The sequence below is a fragment of the Branchiostoma lanceolatum genome, chromosome 18 (genome assembly GCF_035083965.1).
Source record: "Branchiostoma lanceolatum isolate klBraLanc5 chromosome 18, klBraLanc5.hap2, whole genome shotgun sequence".
NCBI classification, from domain to species: domain Eukaryota; kingdom Metazoa; phylum Chordata; class Leptocardii; order Amphioxiformes; family Branchiostomatidae; genus Branchiostoma; species Branchiostoma lanceolatum.
The window spans coordinates 14,957,355-14,983,285 of NC_089739.1; the positions used below are offsets into that span (position 1 = coordinate 14,957,355).

Below are 25,931 nucleotides of genomic sequence, written 5' to 3' on the forward strand. Positions count from 1 at the left end.
AAACTTTTTGTGTTAAGTTTATTTCAATGTTTTCTTCAGGTTTAGCGGTACAATAAATGTATAGATTGGGGTTAACTTTGAATATAGTCAAGAGTCATATGACAATAAAGTAAAGATCTGAAGTAATAAAACTATATTTAACAGTTTTCAACAACTATTCTACTCAAACTAGGAATATCAAGGAAAACGTGAATCAACAGTTAAATGGTATATTTCGTCTAAGCTTTATTGAAACTCCACACCAAAATACATGTATAGCTTAACTAATAACCAGTATCTATAGTAACTTCCATGTAACTTATTGATATGTACTGATTTGATTATATGGATGACATCCCCTGGTCAATATAGAACTGGTGCAGGCGTTGCCCTAGTATAAAATCCAAGCGGTCAAGATGGTTGAACAAATGACTGGATTCACAGAACATGGTATACCAAACAAATTCTTTCTCATCTTCTTTGATTTTTAGAAGACTTCAATTATTGTCATTTTCACTTTTTTTGCAGTTCACGGCATAAATTTTCTAATTTTGAAGCTAATCTTTGTACGATTTAAAGCATGGTCGCAAACATTTTTGGGGAGAAACAGGCGAATATTGATGCGCCCGGATGTCATCCATATAATCAACTCAGTATAGCCTAACGGGGGCCAGGGGCAGGAATAGACCCTTACAAAAGTGTCAATTTGTAATAATCGGCTGAAAATATGCAGTTACGTGGTATGTTGTTAAAGACGTTTTTGGCCAACAAAGCAACACATGAAAAGGTATATCCTAATCAAAAGAACCAGTTGATTCAAGCTGCAGAAGCAGTGCCCCCTAGCAGGCTGTCCCGAGACTGCAGTCTGCATTAATCTTTCTGCTTTAGAGTCTTGATGATCATCTTCTTCTGCTTGTCGTTATAATTACAAATCTCCAGGATCATCTGCAGGTTCTGCTCGCGCTCCCGCTCAACGAGATAGTAGAACACTGCGTCACGCAGCACGCGGAGTTTCACCTGCGGTAGGGGAGACAAGCAGACTTGTTAGGCATTGCACTACATATTCACACTAGAAAACTGTCGGCGATGGGGGGCAATATTACGTAGCAGAACACTTATCATAATAACCACCCAGAATAGCTGTGTATAAGGCCTTGGAAAAGGTGTTTCCGGTTACCCGAGCGACCGTTGGCAAGGGACATAGAATTCATGACATCTGAGTGATGAAATTTAAATAGACTTGCAGTATTTCACACTGTGTTTACTGATTGAAGATTTGAATAGTTGATGTGAACATGATTTAGAACACACCTGTACATCAGACTCAGCCTTCTCACCCTTCCGGTAGCTCTCGCTGCGCTGGTCACCTCGCGCCTGGATCAGCTGTTCCTCTAGCTGTTTGATTCGCCGCAGGAGGGCGTTCACGTTCACCTGAGCGGCCAGACAAGGACAATAAATCCTGGAGTCTTCACGCAGGTTTTACAGTGTATTTTTGAGGGAACCTGTCCACATTATAACATTGAACAAGTCTTCTGATTGCATTACTGCGGTAATACAGAATTGCATCCACCGCAAACTTAAAACACTTGAAATGACCCCTTTCACATTCTAACACAAAATTAAGTTAAATTCCGCAAAAATAGATGAATTTGCTGTAAGGTAGTCAAGAAATAGCAAAAGGGTCGCAGTGATGGGACGTCATAAATATAACTAAATGCTTACCAGAAAATTGACAACTCTAGGGTGAGTGGAGCCTCTGTCCTCAGTAATCGGAAGTTAGTTTGACAGACCGTTCGTTCAGACCATTGTAGTGCCTCATGGCATATAATGGGGCAGGAAGTTTCCTTGCTGTTTCAGTAGCAGGGTATACTGTAAATCACTTTATCTTCACCGTAGCAAAATTTCACGGTGTAATGAAAATGGACATTTTCACTGAACTTTAACTTCACGGCGGTGGCGGCAAGTGATTTACAGAACAGATGTGTGAAGGAATCATAAATGATAACAACAGTTTTTTTCACGGTGATGATAAGTTCACGGTACAGAGGTGACAGTGAAAACCGTGAACATAAAGTAACAGTGAAAGAAACAAGAATTACAGTATTTATACATGGGGGGGGCTAGCCCTTTGACAAGCTCGAGGCACCCCCTTGAGCACATAACTCTCATGTTACGTCTCTTCCGAAAGACGGGTTCAGCCCAACCGAGATGGCCCGACCCAGGATTTGAACTGGTTGAGCTATACAAATGTAGGTATATCGCTATTGAATTAAAGACCTATCGTTGAAATGAGTCCTTGTACTATATTCTACATTGATAGTGACATAAACATCAAGAAAAGGGCCATGAGATAATGTGCCATCCGATATGAATGTTGTGACATGAGGCCTGGTCAGTCCCTATAACCACATACTAGTAATATACCTCCGCACACTTCGCGACTGGCAAGTGACGTCACAACTTCATAATTCAAATATCAAATAGGCGTTCCTGATAATGGTAATACAGCAAAAACGACTGCTGGTTGTGTTTTACAGTTCTGACAGTAACCACTTATCAGGGGTTGAAATTGCTTCTAAAAGGACAACATTTTTGTTAAATCAGTCTAAGCTGAGTCCTATTGTTCCTGTTACCTTATAATTATGAAATGACCACCTTGTTATCTAAGGTTAACACATCTAACGTTAATGAATCTGCCAGCAGTCAGTCTTGAAGCTGGAATAAAGACGACATTGCCATGATTCTCCGCAAGCTTATTTAGATTCTCGATGACGTACCTGTCCGTGCGGGAGGGACGAAGGCTGGCGCCGGACGGGCCGTGGGGAGGGGGCGCGCTGTGGGCGCGGTTTGACAGGCCCCGCCTAAAGGAAAGACAGAGGAGAGAAGAAACAGGCAAGCATAGCTCTGAGGCAGCAGCTCTGAGTCGGTCTGCCTTTTTACCGGAATGCCCTTTTTACAGCGGAATGCCCCAGAATGCCCATAAAGGAGGGTGAATTCTACCGGAATACACTATGCTTTGATGAGTAAACTTCACAGGTTGCTGTATTTTAGCATGAAATGATATATTGATGGCCCAGGGAACGAGAAATCACTAAAAATTAATGATGGCCATCGACGTCGGTGCCCCCGCCAGTCGCCATGTTTGTTACCTTCGCCGAGAAGGTTATGCAGAGGGTAGCGTTTGTCTGTTTGTTTGTCTGTCTGTAGTGGCACAGAATAACTCGAGAATGCCTGGATGGATTGTCTTGGTATTTGGTATGTTGGTAGGTTTTGATGAGACCTGAAAACGATTTGATTCTAGCGGCTTCTTACGGTACTGCAGCGGAATTTCCTGTTTTGATATCTCGTGTTCTGGACATGCTATGGAACTTATTTTTGAGTGATAGAAAGCTCTTTGGACAGAGAGTAAGTTGTGTGGGTTTGGGCCCCCTAGCGGCTTTTTTGGAACTACAGGAGCAGGTTTGTGTCTGACTTTGAAAGGGAATTACTCAAGAAGGGCTTGATGCATGGTAATGATTTTTGGTAAGTAGATAGCTTGAGTGAAGTTGTACATGATTAGATACTTATTATACTAATCAGTACCTAATTTGCATGATTAATGAGGAAAGTTTATACATCCGCCAAATTCCATGATAGGACTCTGAAACATGTGATATATGTAACTGAGGAAGAGAGAAATATCAATTGATATGAACTATGCAAATGAAGACCTCATTTGCATAATTAATGAGGAAATACTATAACAAGATGGCCTTGATGGATGGTCATGGCTTTTGGTATGTAGATAGCTTGTGTGATGCTTAGTATGATTGGACGATAATTATGCAAATCAGATTCTAATTTGCATAATTAATGAGGCACCTTTAAAAATCCGCTTTGTTCCATGATATGACTGTTCAAATTGTAACTGAGGAAGAGAGGAATGTTGATAGATAGAAAATAAATATGCAAATGTGGGCCTAATCTGCATACTTAATGAGAAACTTCTATAGTTCCACACTGGCAAATGACGGCAATTTCATACATTTAATAATTTGTGGCATCGGGAAGTTATGTGAATGTGAACATCGTTGAAGCAAATTAGGCTAATAAGGGCCTCATTTGAATCATTGATGATAAATATTAGCATAACCTTCTTTGTTAAGCTCATAATTTGTTAAGCTCATACTTTGGACATGTTATATTTTAAGACAATCAACTGGTATGATTTAGAATTGATGAGAAACACTCCTAATATGTCAGTCATAAAGGTTAAAATCATTTGGCGAAGGTATGAGGTCGTGGAACTCTAGTTTTTATTGCGGATTACAATGTTTGTTTCAAATAGCAGGGTCATGACTCATAGTACACAAAAAGGGGGTGAAATGTTGCAAATACAATATTCTTTGGTAAACTAAAATCGCAGACTGCTATACCTTGGCATAAGATAACGTATACATGACCCTGGGATATCAACAAATCACTAGAAATTCAGGGCGATCGGCGATAGCTCCCCGGCCAGTCACCATGTTTGTTTTCATTGCAGATTACAACTAGAGTTAAGTATTTGTGCTACATATACGTCAGGTTTGCTGTTAGTTTAGCGATTACGGGATATTTTTATAAATATGAATTGGTATTGAATTTTTCTTTTTATTTGAGTTGAATGTGTGACAGTTGTGTGCCGATTTGTTTCAAATAGAGAGAACGCTAGCAACCAAAAAAAACACCCCTCCCAATCACGGAAATGGTATGGCTACCCTGCGACGTCACAAAATCAAGATGGCGGCCACCTCACATGCCAACGGATCCAACAAAGGTTTTGCTACGCAAACCTGTAATTTGTTTGGTGGGGTCACGGTGAGACATACACATAAAGGGAGGTAAAATTTCGGAAATACAGTATGCAAGTTAACATTGCAGGTTGCTGTATTTGGGCATGGGATTACGTATATAGGATCCTGGGAACTTAGAGACATTACCAGGCGATATGTTTATGATATTTTTAATAAATGTGATGAAGCTATGCTCTCCTGAGGGAGGAATAAAGAAGAAGATCTTTATTGCGCATTTTTGCCACACTGGGCTAAATACAGGTCACAACAAAACATGTTGAACAGATACAGTTCACTGGTACAAAATAGAAATTTAAAGCGGTCGCAAGTTTACCGCTTGAAGGCCATTGGGCCCATGCGTCCCACATTGAATTTAACGCAAACATTGCCTATGTATGTCGGTGATCAAATAACAATTATAGATATTACAATACTGGCAATAGAGGGCGCAGGGGAGACAATGTCAATGAATGAATTACAATAGTGCCCTATGCACATAATGCAGATTTGCTAACGCGCAAAAACAATTTAGAACTTTTGACCGACGGAAACAAAATAGAAAGCCACGGAATTTTAGAATATACAGTACACTCCATAAGATATAAGCAGCTATGCTACAATTTCGACTTCGTATGCCGGCGAAAAGCATCGTGCTGCTAATTGAAAAGAGAACGGACCAGACAGTCGGAGGAATTCAAAGACCAAATTTACCAAGTTCACCCCAAACGGGTAAAATCCACGCTACTCGGCGTCGCGGATTGCATTGGTGCTGCATTATGCTACTTAATGCGGTGAGATGTCTATGAAATGATTAGTGAAATGTGAAAGCGCACATGTGAAGGTTGAGAGATTCTTCTAGATTATTGCTTCAAAGACTGGACACTCCCTCATTCAACAGGGTCCGCCATATTGTTTATTCCGATATGCTTCTTAGCGACGCGACAGGCCGGGATCGCCCGGTAATGTCTAGTTCCCAGGGTCACGTATACGTTATCTTATGCCAAAATATAGCAACCTGCGATGTTGACTTACCAAAGCATACTGTATTTGCGACATTTCACCTCCTTTTTTGCATTTCTCGCCAAACAAACATTGTAATCCGCAATAAAAACAAACATGCCGACTGGCGGGGGCACCGACGCCTATGGCCATCACTAATTTCTAGTGATTTCTCGTTCCCTGGGCCGTAAATATATCATTTCATGCCAATACAGCAACCTGTGATGTTTACTCATCAAAGCATAGTGTATTGCGGTAGAATTCACCCTCCTTTATGGGCATTCTGGGGCATTTAAATTGTAAAAAGGGCATTCCGGGGCATTCCGGTAAAAAGGCCGACCCCTCTGAGTCAGAGGACAGCAGACTGGAGCTGACTGCTCTGAAAACAGGTATTGGAAAAGTTAGAATCGCAGTACTGATGCGAATAGAGAGCAGATATTTCCTACTGACACAGTAGACGGTGTGTCCAGTTCTGATGTCACTGAGAGTTTTAAGGAGACACAGTTGTTAACTTGAGAGTAAGATTGGGAGGAAACAGAAGGGATCATGATTGTACAGCAGACTGGACACTTTGTCCTCTCCTCATCAGTTGATGTTTACTCCTGCTTTTCATCTGCTTACCTAGCTCCTCAAATGTGACTCTCACTTATCCAGGTGAACCGGATACACCCCATACTCACCTGTCCTGGTGCTGTTCCCCGTTATCACCTGTCGAGGTGCTGTATCCCCGTTATCACCTGTCCGGGTGCTGTATACCCGTTCTCACCTGTCCGGGTGCTGGACCCCTGTTATCACCTAACCAGGTGCTGTATCCCCGTTCCCATCTGTCCAGGTGCTGTACCCCCGTTCTCACCTGTCCAGGTGCTGGACCCCCGTTCTCACCTGTCCAGGTGCTGTACCACCGGTTATCACCAGCCCAGGTGTACCCCCGTCATCACCTGTCCAGGTGCTGTATCCCCATTATCACCTGTCCAGGTGCTGTATCCCCGTTCTCATATGTCCAGGTGTTGTACCGCCGTTATCACCTGTCCAGGTAATGTATCCCCGTTCTCATCTGTCCAGGTGCTGTACCCCCGTTATCACCTGTCCAGGTGCTGTATTCCCGTTCTCATCTGTCCAGGTGCTGTACCCCCGTTATCACCTGTCCAGGTGCTGGACCCCCGTTATCACCTGTCAAGGTGCTGTATCCCCGTTATCACCAGCCAAGGTACTGTACCACCGTTATCACATGTCCAGGTACTGTATCCCCGTTCTCACCTGACCAGGTGCTGTACCCCCGTTATCACCTGTCCAGATGCTATACCCCTATCCTCACCTGACGGGATTCTGTACCCCCGTTCTCACCTGCCCAGGTACTATTGTTCTTATCTGTACAGGTACCATACCCTGTTCCCCGGTGCTGTTCCTCTGTGTTCTTACCTGTGCAGGTGCTGTCATGGCATCATACAGCAGGTTCTCACTCTGCTCGAACTGCTCGGCGGCTCGCCCCTTCTCGTACATCTCCAGGAAGCGGCGCTGCGTCTCCTGGTCGCGCTTCTTCAGGTCCGCCTGCAGCTGGTTCATTTTCTTGTGCAGCTCTGCGCAGCTGTGGCGTACAGGGAACACTTCAGTGTCGTTAGCTGATTAGATTTAGCTTTTAGCAGCCCTTCCACTGATGTGACCCCTCGAAGCTTGATAGCCAACACCTCTAAGTCAGGAGAATGGGAACATCCTAATCATATTGATTTATGCACATATTCTAACGTGGACCAGTTAGAGTCAGACTGAGAATTGTCTGTTACTGGCGTTGGAGGTGTGATGACTGGTTTCCATAGTGACAGAGAATCCTGAACTACCCCAAATAATGAACTACCGCAAGCAGTTCCTATGTTTGTACTACACGCACAAGTTATGGAACTGGTGTACATTGGTTTATTCATCTGTATCCATTTGTTTGTTTGTATGTATGTATAGTTGTAGAAGACAATACTTTTGTTGTGTCAATAAAGACTATGTAATCATTCTAAAGTAAGATCAAGTAAGAACAGACATATGATATACTTCTATTAGGCTAGGCCCTGAGGTGTCGCGAAAAAAGATCATGGTACATTAAATCACTCCCTTACAGTGTTTCCCTGGTGTCAACTGCAACTTGAAGTTCAGATGCTTTCCGCTTGGCGGCTTCCATCTGACCCCTGACCTCCTCCAGCTCTGTCTGGGCCTCCAGTCGCTGATACTCCTCGTCGCTGACCTCGTCCTGCGCACTGAGCGCCGCCTCCCTGTGCTGGGCCAGCTCGGCCTCCAGACACCGCACCTGGGGAAGCACATGCGTAGCCACTGGTTAGTGACCCTGCCTCTGGACCAAGACGTCTTGAGTTCGAATCCCGGCTCAGTTGTCGCTCACATGACATGCACGCTACTGAAAAGGGTTGCAGTCTTAGGACTAAGCCGTGGACAACTGTTTGTCGAAAGGAGCTGGGAGAATTTCCCCTTCGCAATGAGTGTATAGATACTGTACATAACGTCTGTCTCCTCTGTCACGATCAGTAGAGTATCAGCTCATCTGTTCATTGAGTTCGTTTGAGAGGTTCGAAATCTTTTTCACCTTTTTGCACTTTCACATGCTTTAGTTCTTTCCTATTCTGCTAACACAGTACAGGTATACCTCGTGCACTACATTATGTCGTCCACATTGTGCACATGTAATCGAAAAAGCAGCTCTCTACTGGAACAGATAATCAATAAAGTCCAAAGTCATATTTGTCTCAAAATAAGATTGTGTCAAGAGATAGCCGAGAATGAACATCTTTTAAGATGTTCATTCTCGGCTATCTCTTGTGTATTTAGTGCACTTTTCTAAATTGCACGAAGACGTAACACTAATGAATACAATCTGACCGCTGATTTTTTTACTGTATTGGATTTGCAGACTACTCTGGTGGCCATGTATGGGGGGGGGGATGCCGAGTGTATGTCCTTGAAGTGCAGCGCACTAGAAGGAAAAACACTCAAGTGAACGACAATAGGTCCCACTTGCCAAATTCTTTAACGCAGACCTCGGGATAAAGGCGTGCTTGGACGGTGGAGAAAACAGGCTATGCATGGTTCTCTGTAGCAGAGAATATTTCTTTCCATGGGTTAAGCATTCGGCTCTGTCGGCACACTTTTTAAGGAAAGGGTATTCGTAGCGATGAAGTGAATTAAGAGGTCTGACTTTCAGGTTCTACAGAGTCGTCCTCTTTTTCTACCTGTAGCAAAATAACTCCACCTACTAACCTCAGCGGTCAGGTCTTCCACTCGAGAGGCGGACATTTCAATCTCCGTGCCCATCCTGATGACGTCATCTTCTCGGTGGGAAAGCTCCTCGCTAAGTTTGCGTATGTCGTCCTCCGTCTCGACCAGCTGTCTCTCCCGGTCTGAGATGACCTTGTGCATGTTCTTGTAGAGGTCAGCCATGTGGCGGAGGATGAAGTCTTTCTGCTGGATGGGTGTCAGGTACTGCAGAAAAGGGAAATTTATTTACACCCAAAATTACCTCACATGTCGAAAGATCAATGCACACCGTGAACCCCAGCCCAACATGCCTTCATGGTATTGAGAACGAATTCCACTTCATGATAGACTGTCCAACGTATGACAAAGACCGACAAAGTTGTTACAATCTATTGCATGTAACTTTCAGGCAACAGCCTCTTTCTGTTATGTCAATAGTCAATGTAAAACCGATACATTTCCACATATATTCAATTTGATATTATCATGCCCTCTTCATATATCTGGCAAGTAACGTAATATCAATTCCTATACACCTCTATACAAAAACAAGACAAATTATACATTCCAGACGCAACATACCGATATCAAAATAATGTTCTAGAGGATTAGCATGCATATCACTGTTATCTATAAAGTAGATAAATGGTCTTTAAAAATGTTAGTTATTAGCAATAGTTCAACTCCATGTGTGTACAAGTTACCATACATCGTACTGGTTACAATTTTCGCGTGATAAAGTTCTCTCTCGAATATGTCTCCTCAAACCAACTAAAGCCAGCAAAACGGAGAGAATTTGGACCAACCAGAACCTCAACCGTAAGCCCAAAAGTCCGAACATTACGCCAAAATTCGCAAATAACCACTGACGGCTCTAGTGAGCTGCACAACCGTCAAGTTTGTTATTTGCACTGACCTTCTCTGGTTCAGGACTGGTTCAGGAGCGGGAACGGGACAGTGTGGATGGAGTACTGACCTTCTCTGGTTCAGGACTGGTTCAGGAGCGGGAACGGGACAGTGTGGATGGAGTACTGACCTTGTCTGGTTCAGGAGCGGGTACGGGACAGTGTGGATGGAGTACTGACCTTGTCTGGTTCAGGAGCGGGTACGGGGCAGTGTGGATGGAGTACTGACCTTGTCTGGTTCAGGAGCGGGTACGGGACAGTGGGGGGGGGGGTGAGTACCGACCTTGTCCGGTTCAGGAGCGGGTACGGGGCAGTGTGGATGGAGTACCGACCTTGTCTGGTTCAGGAGCGGGTACGGGACAGTGTGGATGGAGTACTGACCTTGTCTGGTTCAGGAGCGGGTACGGGACAGTGTGGATGGAGTACTGACCTTGTCCGGTTCAGGAGCGGGTACGGGACAGTGTGGATGGAGTACTGACCTTGTCTGGTTCAGGAGCGGGTACGGGACAGTGTGGATGGAGTACTGACCTTGTCCGGTTCAGGAGCGGGTACGGGGCAGTGTGTATGGAGTACCGACCTTGTCCGGTTCAGGAGCGGGTACGGGACAGTGTGGATGGAGTACTGACCTTGTCTGGTTCAGGAGCGGGTACGGGACAGTGTGGATGGAGTACTGACCTTGTCTGGTTCAGGAGCGGGTACGGGGCAGTGTGGATGGAGTACTGACCTTGTCCGGTTCAGGAGCGGGTACGGGACAGTGTGGGTGGAGTACTGACCTTGTCTGGTTCAGGAGCGGGTACGGGACAGTGTGGATGGAGTACTGACCTTGTCCGGTTCAGGAGCGGGTACGGGGCAGTGTGGATGGAGTACTGACCTTGTCCGGTTCAGGAGCGGGTACGGGGCAGTGTGGATGGAGTACTGACCTTGTCCGGTTCAGGAGCGGGTACGGGGCAGTGTGGATGGAGTACTGACCTTGTCCGGTTCAGGAGCGGGTACGGGACAGTGTGGATGGAGTACTGACCTTGTCCGGTTCAGGAGCGGGTACGGGGCAGTGTGGATGGAGTCGTCTCTCCCACTCCTTCTTCACAGACTCACGGGTTGCCGCGACTGCTGCAGACACCGGCTGGTCTGACTTGCTCCCGACGCTACAGCAACAACAACAATATAATGTTAAAGGCCTTTGCTAAGTGCTCTTATTACAAGCCATATTGTTTTAATTGGCCATTTGGGTCGGAAAGACGAAAGGTATTTGGAAAATACGATCGACTTGAAAGGTTTCTTCTAATCATATGGTCTTTGTTATTACCTTCGCTGAGAAGGTTATGCAGAGGGTAGCGTTTGTGGGTGGGTTTGTGTGTAGTGGACCAGCTTAACTCGAGAATGCCTTGATGGATTGTCTTGGTATTTGGTATGTTGGTAGCTTATGATGAGACCTAAAAACGATCAGATTTTGGGTCACCTAGCGGCTTCTTACGGTACTGCAGCGGAACTTCCTGATTTGATATCTCGTGTTCTGGACATGCTATGGAACTGATTTTTGAGTGATAGATAGATCTTTGGACAGAGAGTAAGTGGTATGGGTTTGGGCCTCCTAGCGGCTTTTTTGGAACTGCAGGAGCAGGTTTTGCGTCTGACTTTGAAAGGGAATAACTCAAGAAGGGCTTGATGGATGGTAATGATTTTTGGTAAGTAGATAGTTTGAGTGATGATGTACAAGATTAGATACTTTTTATGCAAATCAGTATCTAATTTGCATAATTAATGAGGAAAGTTTATACATCCGCCAAATTCCATCATAGGACTCTGAAACATGTGACATATGTAACTGAGGAAGAGAGAAATATCAATTGATATGAACTATGCAAATGAAGACCTCATTTGCATGATTAATGAGAAAATACTATAACAAGATGGCCTTGATGGATGGTCATGATTTTTGGTATGTAGATAGCTTGTGTGATGCTGAGTATGATTGGATGATGATTATGCAAATCAGATCATAATTTGCATAATTAATGAGGAAACTTTAAAAATCCGCTTTGTTCCATGATATGACTATTCAAATTGTAACTAAGGAAGAGAGGAATGTTGATAGATAGAAATATGCAAATGTGATATGAAATATGCTAATTTGCATACTTAATGAGTAACTTCTATAATTCCACACTTGTAAATGATGGCAATTTCATACATTTTCGTCCTTTTTTTGTGGCACCGGGAAGTTATGTGAATGTGAACATCGTCGAATCAAATTATGCTAATAAGGGCCTCATTTGCATAATTGATGATAAATATTAGCATAACCTTCTTAGTTGAGCTCATCATTTGTTAAGCTCATACTTTGGACATGTTATATTTTAATACAATCAATTGGTATGATTTATTATTGATGAGAAACACTCCTAATACGTCAGTCATAAAGGTTAAAATCATTTGGCGAAGGTATGAGGTCGTGGAACTCTAGTTGTAGATGTTTTAGTCACAGGGATAGCTATTTTTTCGTGTCCTTACTGTCTTTTCAAATTCAAAGATACCGTTAACGTTTACATGCGCGTCGCCGACACTGTAGGCTTTGTATCCACGGGAGAGCGGACATACTTAAGCATAATAGATGTAAAAACGCCGTACACTGGTCACTGCATTTACATGTTGAAAAACGCGTTTCTTAAATAGACTTTTATCGATGATTCATACCTACCGGCGAAGTCAAATGAAACAAGCAGCGGAGTTTGTCCAGGTGGACCATTTCTCAAGCCCAGGTGCCATTTATGCAAGTTTTTAACTTTGACTTACGTTACGAAGACGAATGAATAAAAATCTGTCACAAAAGAGTGATTTGCCCGAATTCCTTATGTGTTTTAACCAGTCATAGTATGTAGTATACCATCAAAGACACCACAGAGGCAACTGCGAACTATTTTTGGATGAATTACAGCTTTGTTAGAGCTTGACGCGTTTCGCCATTTTTTTCATTAAGCTTACGTTACCATTATTACTGCTCGAAATAGAGACTGTAGCCTAAATTCGCCCTTTACAAGGAAGGGCATAACCAGATAAGTACTAACCTGCCGCTAATTCATTCAGCAACCTAACTGTTTATTTTTTTCAACAACTATTTGTCAAAATTGACTTACGTTACCCCTTGACTTACGTTACCATTACGGTGTGCGTCATCGAACATACAGCGTTTAATAGGGTTAATAAGGATTGCAAATCAGAGGGTGTGTCAAGGGTCAGCCTCGTTCTGTATAGCACCTCTGCGGCCAAGTGCTGACGCTGTTCTTACCTTGAAAAACGTCAACAGATGGCACTATGCACAGGAAACCATCTCATATCTAGGAAGCCGAGTTTGTAATATTTTCTCTCTAAGGAAGTTTCAAAGATAATACTTGTTAGCTTTCATAGAACGATGGGTTAACTCACATGGGTAATAGATTGGTTCAAATACATTTATTTCATAGAGGAATCCGAATGACTATAAGCACATGGCATTGGTAACGTAAGTCAACATCAACACGTTGACTTACGTTACCATATTAAGGATATTTAGCTTAATTGGAACAGAGGTAGACCGCATGCCAAGCACCACTTATGTACATAAATGAATCGTTACAACTCCTGTGTATCAAATATTAGAACTGATTTTTGATGTACGTTAATAAAGTATTGACTTACGTTACTATAATACATTTACGTCTGTAGGTAACGTATATATAGTTCGTTCCAACTATTTTCACTATTGATTCTACAGTTCTTTGTTCTTCTTTCGGGGAAAAAACAAAGTAGATATTGCAAGTCTTTTTTGGACAACACAAAAGACGGTGTTGTGTGTTTGATTTGTTCAAAATTTATCCAACTCACTCGGAACAAAATTAGGTGCACCGGTGATTTCTCTCAAACAGCAGGCAGAACTATGAAATGTTACCCACTAACAGGCACGCCAAGGGGTTCCGCTTGGACACAAATCAGGAAAACGGTCTTTGCTATCAGGCGTGTAGAAGACGTCACCAGTGGGTTGACATGCTTTTGTGATATCACTTAAATATAAGTAACATCACAGCGTTAAACGGTCAATATCTCAAAAAAGGGAAAGTTCTAGTACCTACCAAAACTTGTTTGGTATAGTGAACAATAGTAGTTATATGTTAGGCACATTACGTAAGCTTTATGAAGAACATTGTTTTTTAACATTTTCAAACCCTAATTGCACACGTTAACGGAGAATGGGTGTTTATCAAGCAGGTTTAGACATAACGTTGTTTAAAACAAAGATACTCTCAGCAGTAATAATTGGCTGGAGGAATTTTATCATTGTAACAATGGAAAGCCTATTAGTTTTTGGTTCATATGCTTCAACAATTATGACTCAAAGAATCTACACATTACAGGGAAAAGTGGAGTTTTCCGTCTTCCACTGTCTCCAAAAGAGAGGTGAGCAAAGAAAACAAGATGCCTACATTTTCAAAGTCAGAGTCCATAAACCTTGTATATGTATCAAGAATTGAAGCTATAAAACATGGTATGACGACAGAGAATGAAGACCCTTCACCTAATCACCAAGCTGATGCCGACATCGTCAAAATTCTGGGCGCTACCGCCAACATTCTGTTATATTCATACCTACATGTAGGATCTCAGCCTCATATGTGTACTTTTCTGCAAGCACGCCGTGTAAACCTATATACAAGTTTTCTATCACTTGGGCGCACGTTTAACACCCGTCAGGAAAATGAACTGAAATTTACAATTTTACTGGCCGATATCGAGTCCAAGTGTCCACAATAATATTCTCTACTCGTGGCATGTGTATATGTAGGTGTATTTCGACGAACGAGGAGTACAACTTCCCACTAAAGATAACTCGCTCCTGCTTGCTATTTGAACGCGATTCTCCTTTCCTTTACACCCCGCTCGCGTCCCAAATCACGCGCCGTCAGATCCGCCAGACTGTGCTCTCGCGAGAGAAGAGCTCAAAATGGCGCCGGAGTTTGGAAATGAGTCTACTCTAACTAACATATGTTGTCGAAGGTATTGTAGTATTCCTTCTTTTTTATATCAAATGGCATCCCAGTTTCCACGCTGATAACAAATAAGGTTCATTCCTACTCCAGCTTCATTTAAAATGAGTCTGATATTCTCAACACTTGCGAATGCATTTCTATGTCAAAAATGTTCTTACTGAGGATTACTTGTACATTATGATATACTTGCCTACCTACGTATATAAACGTTGCCTGCAGGCAAAAATAGTGAGAATCCTGTTGTCATAACGTGTATTGTGTTTATCTGTGAACAATAGGTACTTTAACTTGAACCATGTCATTTCTTTAGGTCAGATTCAGTGGAAAACGAATATGACGCTCGGGATGGATTGACTGGCAGTAGTATGTTATTGAGTGGTGTTCAAAAGTCTGTATTTTCCCAAAGCTATCGTAGAGTGGAAATCGTGGAATTCCTCACACAGCGCTGACAGTAAGATATGCGAAGGTTAGACGTGACAGGTCGTTCAGTGTAATATAACCAGCTGCTGCCGCAACGCGTGTCTGTCAAGCTGGTGTGTTATATAGCCTGAGTACCAGCCTTTTAAGCTTCCGTCCGCTACACAAGCTCCGCTGCGCTACCCAAGCTCGGTTAGCTCAGCGGAGCTTGTGTAGCGGACGGAAGCTAAAAAGGCTGGTACTCAGGCCAGGTGTATTGCGCCGAAGGGCAGTTATACCGGCTATACACAGATATTCAGAATTTTCTGCTGTAAACGATTAATTGTCTGATTTTGGACAAACTAAGAAGACACATAGAAATGTCGTGGGAAAAGGACTTACAACGTGGAGTTTTAAGTTAAAAAAGGCAAGATGCACAGTCTTATTACAAAATTAAAAATGAAATAACACTAACAAATTTGGGCAAATTTGCTTCTTATTTTCAATGCTAACCTACCACTCAGCAAAAATAAATATTGAAATGAGAAAAGGGCGGAACTTTGGTGGCAAGTCGAGCTCTTACCTGGCCTCGCTACCCAGGCTGGACATGGACTCAGACCTCTCCGTCAGCCTGAAGCTCACAGACCGCTTAAAGGACGCCTTCTCCTTGGTCGGCAGCCTGAAGGGAAGAGGCGAGCACAGTAAAGTTAGTCGTCAGCCGTTCCAGCAAGCAGCAGACCGTGAGTACGGGAAAGCTTCGATATAATCATTTCTCAAAAGTTCATTTGGTACTGCAAAGGAGGATGTCCAGGAATGAGTGACAAAGCAATGTCATAAGAGGACATAAATTTGCATCAACATCTACAAGCGCTTACATAATACATAAACAAGGAGATATATGTTAACGTGAAGGCAAACAATATTATATATCTGAACATGTATATATAGACTGCTACATGTATGTTTTCTTACATGTTGCATGTGTGTTCTCATTGCTGTTATGTATGTTGTTATATAACGGGCCCGTTGGTGCCTGAAATATAGAATTATGAATAGATATATATCATGTTACCTGAGAGACGACGTCCGTCTGAAGTTGTTCAGTTCTTCTTTCTTGTCCTCTTTGGTCGTCTTTTTCTGTTTCGGCCACGTCATGTTCTTTTCGGTGCTGTCCTGTAGCCTGGCCGTCTCCTCCAGTGACGGGAGCTGTGCGCCTCTCTGTGCGGAAGAGTTACCGTGCTGCCCATCAGGGAGAGACGTGGTGCTGCGAGAAATGCGCTTTCCCGACATCCCAGCTTTGGAGCCGCCTCCAGGTGCCATACTCTGGGACTTCGAGGACACTTTGGACTTTGTGGTTTTAGAGTTGGTCCTCTTTCCTCCTCCACCGCTGCCATTTAGCGGAGGATGCCTAGACAAGGCGTCTCTCCTGCTGTTCCCTGCCTCCTCCTTCTCACTATCGGTACTCTCCCTCCGCGGAATGGAGGATTTCTTGCCTCGAGCGGGGTGTTTTACAGGGCCGCTATTGTCTGGGAGTGTTGACGGGCTGTGTTCGAGGCTTGACGTGGTGTGCCGAGTTGACAGAAAGTTTTCTGTGTGCTCGTCAGTTTGGGAAACTGTCTCCGATTCTGTTTGTGATTTTTGGCCTCCATCCTCTGTCTCAGCCAGCCTGATTTCCTCAGCAAGACTGTTCACTGGGTTTCCGTGATAGCCAACAACGGCACTAGTGGCTGCAACTTGGACAGGACTTTCACAGTGTTCCTCAGAGATGGTTAGACTTTCAGTACTGTAGACATCGCTGGTTATAACCTCGTGGGTTCCCGTCGCTGCAAGAGGACAGTTGGCACTTTCTTGTCTACTTTCATAGTGGGTATCAGTGCTATTGTCATTCGATTGTACTGCGATGCTACCGTCCATCGTTTTGTTATGGTGAATGCCTTTTATTTGTTGCTGTGTTGCAGCTGGTGTGTTGTCGTGTCCGGGTCCGTCGCACGAATATTTGCCCCCAGACAAATCCCCGGTTCCCTGTATTTCTTGAGCATTCAGTACATTATGACTTAGTTCGCTTACATTACCGATCTCTGCAGGGAATTCTGTTGATGTCTCGCTACCTGGGGAAACACTGTCCCCACTACAGGGGCTCCCGTCTGTTTGTTCGTCCATGATCCACTTAAACTGTGATGGCTGAAAACCCACCTGTTGCTTTTCCAGTTCACTGGGTTTCCCTGTGCGTGTGTTCTTGAGCGTTTCGGCCCGCTTGTTTGCCGTTATGCCCGCAGATACCGGAGCTGTGCCGATCCGTTTAGCTGCTGTCAGATCTTCAGTGTGCTGATGATTTGCCGTTGTATGAAGATCCACTGGTTGATTTTCCGCTTGTGTGTTTCTGAGCTTCTGCCAATCCTGGTGGCCCCGCACACCGGCTGCGCCGACTGCCTCCACGTTGCCACTCCCGGCATGCCCTGGGCTGCTGTCCGTTACAGCTGTTGCCGCGTGGCCAGGGGTACATCCGGGTCCCTTGGTCACGTGTTGGGGTTCTGTGTTTTCTTGAAAAGAATGAGTAGAAAATGTCTCCTCTTCATTGCTCGTGCTGTTTTCTCCCGTCTCGTTAAAGACTTTGGACTTCGTTTTTCCGCTGACCGTTGGCCGTGCCTCGTCGGCCTTTTCAGTGTTATCGATATTCAATCGGTGTTCTCTGATGTTTCCCTCGGAAGGTTCCAATATCTCTAAACTACAGGTCTGACTGGTCTCGCCCGATCCAGAGGACACAGTTTCGTCCTTAGACGATGAGGTATTGCTTTTGTCTTGGAACGGTAAGACATCTTCGACAGAGTCGTTTGTTACTTTGGGGCCATTTTCCACGGCTATGGAAGGAGTTACAAATAACCGATCTTCGTGATTTATTTTGTCAATGTCCAATACCGTCTTTAACTGTAACTGGGACTGCCGATCTTTGCCAGTCATCGCTGTTGTTGCCAGATCTGGGCTTGTCTCTTCTAGCTCCATTTCTGGCTGCTCGAGAACAACATCTAAACTCGTGCCCTGGTCAGCAGAAAAATATAATACCATTAACTGTTCATTCGTCTCTGTAAGGCTCGAGACGTCGGAAATCTCATAGACTTTCTTCTTCAAGTTTGTGCTCACTGCTGAAGTGTCTGTCTTATTCGTAGTAGCAGATCCACTGCCCGGAGACCTTGACCTTTCGGGAAATGACCCTCTGTCTGGGGTTTGGCCCCTTTTGGGGGACAATCGTCTGTCTGGCGACTGGCTACGTTTGGGAGACCTGTTAGAGGGTGGACCTCTGCTCGGAGACTGGCCCCTCTTTGGAGATTGTTTTCGGTTTGGAGATTGACCCCGCTTGGGGGATGGACTATCTGGGGACTGGCCTGTTTTGGGGGAAAGGTCATTGTTTTGGTAGGAACTCCTCTTGAGAGACGGACCTCTGCGCGGAGAATGGCCCCTTTGGGGAGATTGTCCCCTGCTTGGGGACTCGCCCTGCCGGTTGAGGGATGGTCCTCTGTTCGGAGACTGGCTCCTTTTAGGAGATGGCACTCTGTTGCTTGGGGACTGGCCTCTCTTTGGACTCTGTCGCCGGATAGGTGACTGGCCCCTTTTTGTCGATGCTCCTTTGTTTGGAGACTGTACCCTCCTGGGGGACGGCCCTCTGTTTGGAGACTGGCCCCTGCTTTCAGATGGTTTTCTGATAGGAGACTGAGCTCTTTTTGGAGACGACCCTGTGTTAGTAGATTGACCACTTTTTGAAGACGGTCCTCTATTTGGGGACTGGCTCTTTTTCGCAGATGACTCTGGAGACTGGCCCCTCCCGGGGGACATCTCTCTGCTGGAAAACCTACCCTTGCTGGTGCGCGGTTCCCCACCAGCGGGGGAACGCACGGCAGGGTCTGTTTCTGAGGTTATCTTTGTCGGTTTTTCCTGAGTTTCTGAAGTCACTGCGGTCCCGCCCGCGGGGTCCTCTACCTGTTTAGGCGATAGGAAAACAACAGCGTTTACAGCAATTTCACAACAACAGAAGAAATTGTAAATGTAGCATCAAGCCTCGCAAATGCCTACCAGTAGAAAGAAAATGTTGTGTTTCCGGTAACGGTCCTTGAAAAAATAAGGTCGGTAGGTAGGGGGTTTTCTTCTTACCTTTCAGGCTAACTGATCCAACAAATACAACAGTTTAACAAATGAATGTAGAACTGAAATGCATCTGGGCATTGGTATTTTCAACATCATGATATAGTAATCGGAAAGACAGTATTTTAGACTGAGCTGTACAACCTAAATCAATCAAAAAAAGAAGGGGTCTGTGTCAGGACAGACTCACCTGTGTTGTCACAGCGCATATCTGCAGCTCACCACCACTGCAGCTGTTCTCTGCAGCCCGGGCGGCGTCCTTGTTCTCAGGCTGCAGCTTTTTCTCCTCCGCACTGAATTTCGGGAAGGAAGAACTTTTGACAAATAAATTTCCCTCGCTCAGTCGGCGTCGTAGGAATGGCAACAGTTTCTTCTTGGATTTCTTGCTTTTCGTCTTATCATCCTTCGTCCCTTCAGAAGACGTCCTCTTCCCTGTTGTAGACATGTCGAAGCATCTGAGGGGATTGAAGCCCTACATACAACAAAGAAAAAAGCATTTGAAGAAATAGTTGGCCTGTGTGCCGATGCTTTGTTTTCGGTGTGTATTATGGTGTGTTCGTAATTTTATTTGAATGCTCTCTCAAGAGAGTGGCAGGACGTGAGTGGGAAGATAGTGTCACCACAAAGGTTAGACTTGCAAGAGTGACAGAAAGTAGAGTTCAGAGGTGGTAGAAGCAGTCGTTTAGCGAGCCAACATTATAGACATTCCAAGTTGTGGTCAGTGTGAAAAGCTACAAATACACGCGAAGGCATTGTTTTTGTTCTGTTTGTATTTTCGAAATCTTATGGTAACTGACCTATTGTATGTAAAGAAGATCGAGGGATTAATTACAACAAAAACGGCAGGGCGTCGATAGGTAACAGGGTAAACCAATCGTCAAAAAGAAGTGGGTCATTAATACTGGAGTAGGCCGTAGAATTATTCGAAAAATTGCGATTTTCTGCAACAAGAAAAGTAAGCAAAGTATATCATTAAGAGGTTATACTAGTACACAGTATTACCAGACTATTTTTGACCAAAAAGTCATGATATGTAGAGAGGAACTGAAGCTACAGTATATCACTCGGAGGTAATATCACAGTATACTATTAGCAGGTAATATCACAGTATACTACCAGGAGGTAAAATCACTAGACTATGCTGGCTAAAAGACGTGAGTCGTAGAATAGGGAGAGCAGAAGCCACTACAGGCCACCCATCAGTGATGTTTTTATTTGCCATCACCTCGTCGCCATCCTCCAGTGGTGCGTGCATGCCCCATTCCTGTTCAACTACTGTGGCCAGTGGCAGGGCAGTGTACAGCAGGGGGATGCTTCCTTCAGACAGGCGACGTTCCTTCTGGCCCCGTTTAGGTAGCAGACTGCCCAGACCTGACTCCATAACCTTGCACAATTCGATAGGCAGCCTTTTTGGGGGTCCTTACCCCAAGGAGTGAAAAATGGGTTAAAAAGAGTGAATTTTCCCTCCTTTTAATCCCCCATTTTGAGTGAGTAACCCCAAAACGGCTGTTTAACCCCAAATCCAGTTGGTAGGGAGTTTGCCATTTACAGGTATAATGTATTTGCAGTCACGTGACTATGGCGTAATCTAGCCTCCACTTTGTTGGTGGATTATCATTAAAATATTCTGGCACGTCACCATGTGTAAGATATTCGCACTGTTTACAGGATCATTCTATCAGCAGTGCGAATTTGTCCACCGTTGACAGGATCGTTTTGTCAACAGCGCAAATAATTCTACTCTTGACAGGATCATCCTGTCAGTACTGCGATTTTTTTTTCCACTGTTGACAGGATTTTCCTTTCAAGCCATTTTTCAACGCATTGTTGGACACTCGGGACCGTACTGGTACGAAACCAGCATTTCTTCCTGAACCGGTTCGGAAAAAAAAATGTCCGGACTTCGGAAAGGAAATCAGTGGCAGGTTTTTTGACTAAATAATTCTAGCGGAAAACCGACATGTGAATAATAATATAAACACAGCTGCCGCATGACAACGTTGTTTTCGTGCGGGCGACGGGCCGGGACACGCGCTCGCACTGCGGTGTCCAAGTTGTTGCAATGTTTTCGCTATCCGAGGTCAAGCCTCATTTACTGCCTGTCCAATGATCGTTTGTACAGAACTGAAATAACATTTACATGTTTAGTTTTAAGAATTCCTGCATATTAGTTGCATGTGTATTAAAAATACTAATAGAATTCCAATACACGACATGAACATACTTTGTAGCACTCATAGAGACCTGTACTTGATTTTTGTCTCCAAAATATGATATAAATTTAGTACTACTGTAATCAGGTCCAGGTTCAGACCATGTACGGTTGGGATGATGGTGAGACCTTGTACGGTTGGGATGTTGGTGAGACCATGTACGGTTGGGATGATGGTGAGACTATGTACAGTTGGGATGATGGTGAGACCATATACAGTTGGGATGTTGGTGAGACCATGTACAGTTGGGATGTTGGTGAGACCATGTACAGTTGGGATGTTGGTGAGACCATGTACAGTTGGGATGTTGGTGAGACCATGTACAGTTGGGATGGTGGTGATACCATGTACCGTTTCGATGTTGGTGAGACCATGTACAGTTGGGATGTTGGTGAGACCATGTACAGTTGGGATGATGGTGAGACCTTGTACGGTTGGGATGATGGTGAGCCCATGTACGGTTGGGATGATGGTGAAACCATGTACAGTGGAGATGATGGTGAGACCATGCACAGTTGGGATGATGATGAAACCATGTACGGTTGGGATGAAGATAAGACCTGGTCACCATGTACGGTTGGGGTGTTGGAGAGACCATGTACGGTTGGGGTGTTGGAGAGACCATGTACGGTTACGTTGGAATTATGGTTAGCCCATGCACGGTTGGGATGTTCTTGAGACAATCTTATATATGATATTAATGGTTGTAAATAAGGCCATGTACGATTCGATTTGGCCATCTATGGCCTGACAGCTTGCTTTGTTGACGTATGTGTAACCCACAGCAGGCATATATTTGGTGACAGATGTTCTGTCAGCCGGCCGGGCGCCTGACATTTCCGCCATGCCGCACGCGTGAGTTTACAATGCCGAGAATACTACAGCTCGGCTCACACTACAGCTATGGGGATGACTGCGTCTTTTATCTGTGTGACTGTAGCCTGCCCGGGTCAGCTTAAACGGGACCATGAGGGCGACTGTTGTTAAGCGGTGGAGGTTAGCGGTGAAAAAGCTAGCCATTGTAAAATCTACTCCGCGGCAATGGGTCGACACCAATAGAGCATTATTAGAAGAACAACTGTCCGCTAGCTACCCAAGATCTGCTAGCCATATACGGCTAGCAGATCTTGGGTTTACAGCGGAGAGTGGGGCGGGGTCGGTCTTCGGGGGACAGCGGGAGGGTGGCCCGGGAAAGCTTGGGCGCGTGTGCGGTGCTTGGTGGCTAGCCGATATACGGTGTCTGGCCCCCAGGGTAGTTGTGGTGAGGCATTTCGGTATGGATAATAATTGAATGATAGTTAAACAGCTAGGACAGTAGCGTTAAAATGAGGACAATACGCTTCCTTCCGCCTCAATCATTCTCACTACGTCTACGTTAGAAGTGTTAGAAGCGCTAGGAAATGTTTTCTTTTATTTCTATCTAGGTATCTTTCATTTTCACCATTTGCTATGATCAGCCTTACTACATGATGATATCACTATATCGCGTGTATCAATTTACATATTTCATTACTATCAGCACTTCGCACCAATGCTCGAATTAAATCGAATTGATATATTATCATAACCAAATGACAATGTTGCGCTCTAATTTCCAGGAGTTGTTAATTGCACCCCTGACAACTCATCAACGCCCAGGCCAATCAGGACATTTGTTCTGCTACACGCTGGATGCACCGTGAGCGAGACATTCGTCCGCAGCATCTTTCTGTCGCCTCAGAATATGACGGACATACAAACGATAAACCAAGGACCATATAACTACGCACAAAAAGTTTGGAAACTTAACTTTAGTCGATCGTATATCCGTTGATCAATTTCAATTCATTATATATTGATGGAAAGCGTGTGTAATTTCCTTTCCTATGATAACCAACTCATTATAATTGCAATCTCATGAAGCGAGCGCCAGGCCTGCTTACGCGAGTGGGCTGTAGAAGAAAAGTGCCCAAATTTCCATATGCTAGTGTCAATTAACACTCAGCGCAGGGTGGTGGTGTCGTCCACATCGGGAATGGAACAGTGTGTGGAGGAATGTTATTTTCACAGCTACAGATAACGGTGAAGGTTTATTTCGACTGTTGGCTGGCTAATGAAACTGTGGGGCCAGTGAGGAGAACCATATGCTGACTGTTGCACAGATAGACTGACTGTTTGTTTGTTTGTTTGTTTGTTTGTTAGTTTGTTCGTTGGAGCCAGTGTCATAGTGAGGGGCAGTACAACGTTAACTACCAGAAGAAAAACCAGGCTAATCATCCTAAGCAACCTCGATGTGTCAAGATATAGAGACACCTTTCTCCATCCAGTCACATTTCCTAGATCCTTACCTCTGCAATATGAGACTGGGTGCCATTCTGCAAGAAGATAGTGCACGTCCATACAGAATGAGAGTCATTTCAGACCACCTCCAGTAGGCAGGAATACAGAGGATAGAATGGCCCTCCTGCAGCCCAGATCTCAACACAATTGAACACAGTCTCAAACTCACTGATCAGCTTGGGCGAGATGTGCATGCAAGAATGATTAACAGAACAACACTGGTCGACCTGCGACGACTCCTTGTGGAAGAATAGCCAGGGACCGCGTAACAAAACTGGTGACAATTATTAGGAGGATGTACCGGGCTGTGGTGACAGCGCATGGCGTGTGTACTCAGTATTAAGCCACCTTCATCATAACTGAGGCTCCTTTACGCATTTTTTTGTTGGTTTGGATGAAGACTAACCTTGGCTTTCATATTAATGTGTGTTGTTGATTCAAGTTTCATATTACCCTCCTACATGTATAAGCCACGTGATACCAACAGAAGAAAAAATACTGAATTGAGCGTTTGACATTAGTAGGGTAATTTGGGCACTTTTTTATGTGACCCGCTCGCATAAGCAGGTCTGGCGTTCGTTCCATTAATTTATAATCATAATAAGTTTGGTATCATAGGAAAGAAAATCACACAAGCTTTTCAATGTTACATAAATCATGGAAATTGATCAAGAAACAACGGAGATATGATCGACCAAAGTTAAGTTTCCAAACTTTTTGTGCGTAGTTTATCATAAAGAAGGATGCAGCAAACCTGTGGATAAGGGAGGATTAATGGTTCTCTCCGTGTTGGAAACGGGATCTGTCCTGAAGCCTTGACAGATGCTGCTCATAACTTGAATAATATCCGGTTGTGCACGTCGTACCGCGGGGCTGTATTTAACCCTCCATGGTGAGTATGATGGCTGTAGCACTGATTCTCCGTCACTCTGCCAATGTGCTAAACAGTTCCGTTTTCTGGCAGGCCGTTGATATCGCTTGTGTGAAGCGCAGATGATCACCGCTGTGGACCATAGAAATCACTGCTGTTGTCTAAAGCAATGTTGAAACACACCACCAGGGTCTGCTACATGTCGTCGTACACAAGGGCCCCTACTAGGCCCATTTATAGCAAAAACGAAATATTTTTTAGGAAAAAGACCCCGTCGGAAAGGAACGTCAGCTTCGCGAAGGGATGTCAGCTTCTATAACTGGGCGGCTAGTCAGGGACCAGTCACTATCCATCCCTACGTGGGTGGGTAATGATAGGGACCGTCCATCCACATAGTGGTCTAACCTGAACAGTTTTCGTTTCGTTTCAAGGCATCATCATTTGAGGCAAGGACATTATATAGGACCTTGTTTGAGGTGAAGCATGGTGCTTTTTCAAGTAGCTAGTGGTAGTGCAATGCGGCTTCGCTATGGTTCACGGTTTTGGCCAAGCACACCGGGTCACCCCTACTCTTCTCGACATAAAGTGTGTTGGGTTCTTTCCCCACCGTAATTATCAAATAATCATCTACAAATACGCATATTAGGAAGGGAGGTCCAATGGTTTGTTTTGTTGAATACGTTGTCTATCACAGGGTATTTTGGATGTTACATAGTCAGCTGGATGTCAAAGCTACGTACACGAATGATCTAGCCTCGCTTCTGGCTCTTAACTTTTTGGGCTGCTTGGATTGCATGGTGTTTCCGAAAAAGTCATTCAGGGAACGACACTAGTCTTGTAATACCAACCGTGTAAATGTACCACCATAACCCGCCCCAGCAGTGGACGGTCCCCATCCCGCCCGCTCTGGTTTCCGGTGAAGGTTCGGCTGGACGCCGCAGCTGTCACGGCACGTGTCTGATGACGGGATAATGGCGCCTTTGTCTAAACTAACCACACATCAACACCGACTGCCGACTGCTCAACCGATC

The 25,931-nt window shown here is 44.4% G+C and overlaps 1 protein-coding gene across 2 annotated transcripts; it reads right to left on the reverse strand.

Moving 5' to 3' along the window:
• Positions 1-200: 200 nt before the first annotated feature.
• LOC136424151 (uncharacterized) lies at positions 201-25,224 on the reverse strand. Of its 2 annotated transcripts, XM_066412627.1 has the most exons (11): positions 24,784-25,224; positions 19,688-19,969; positions 16,436-19,335; positions 15,947-16,042; positions 10,968-11,091; positions 9,048-9,269; positions 7,898-8,085; positions 7,212-7,377; positions 2,757-2,840; positions 1,291-1,410; positions 201-996 (listed from the first exon to the last, which is right to left on the reverse strand). In XM_066412627.1, the coding sequence occupies exons 2-11, from the start codon at positions 19,940-19,942 to the stop codon at positions 850-852; spliced, it is 4,302 nt and encodes a 1,433-aa protein (XP_066268724.1). In that variant the 5' UTR covers positions 19,943-19,969; positions 24,784-25,224; the 3' UTR covers positions 201-849. The 2 variants fall into 2 exon arrangements, with proteins under 2 accessions (XP_066268724.1, XP_066268725.1); XM_066412628.1 differs by lacking the exon at positions 2,757-2,840.
• Positions 25,225-25,931: the final 707 nt, after the last annotated feature.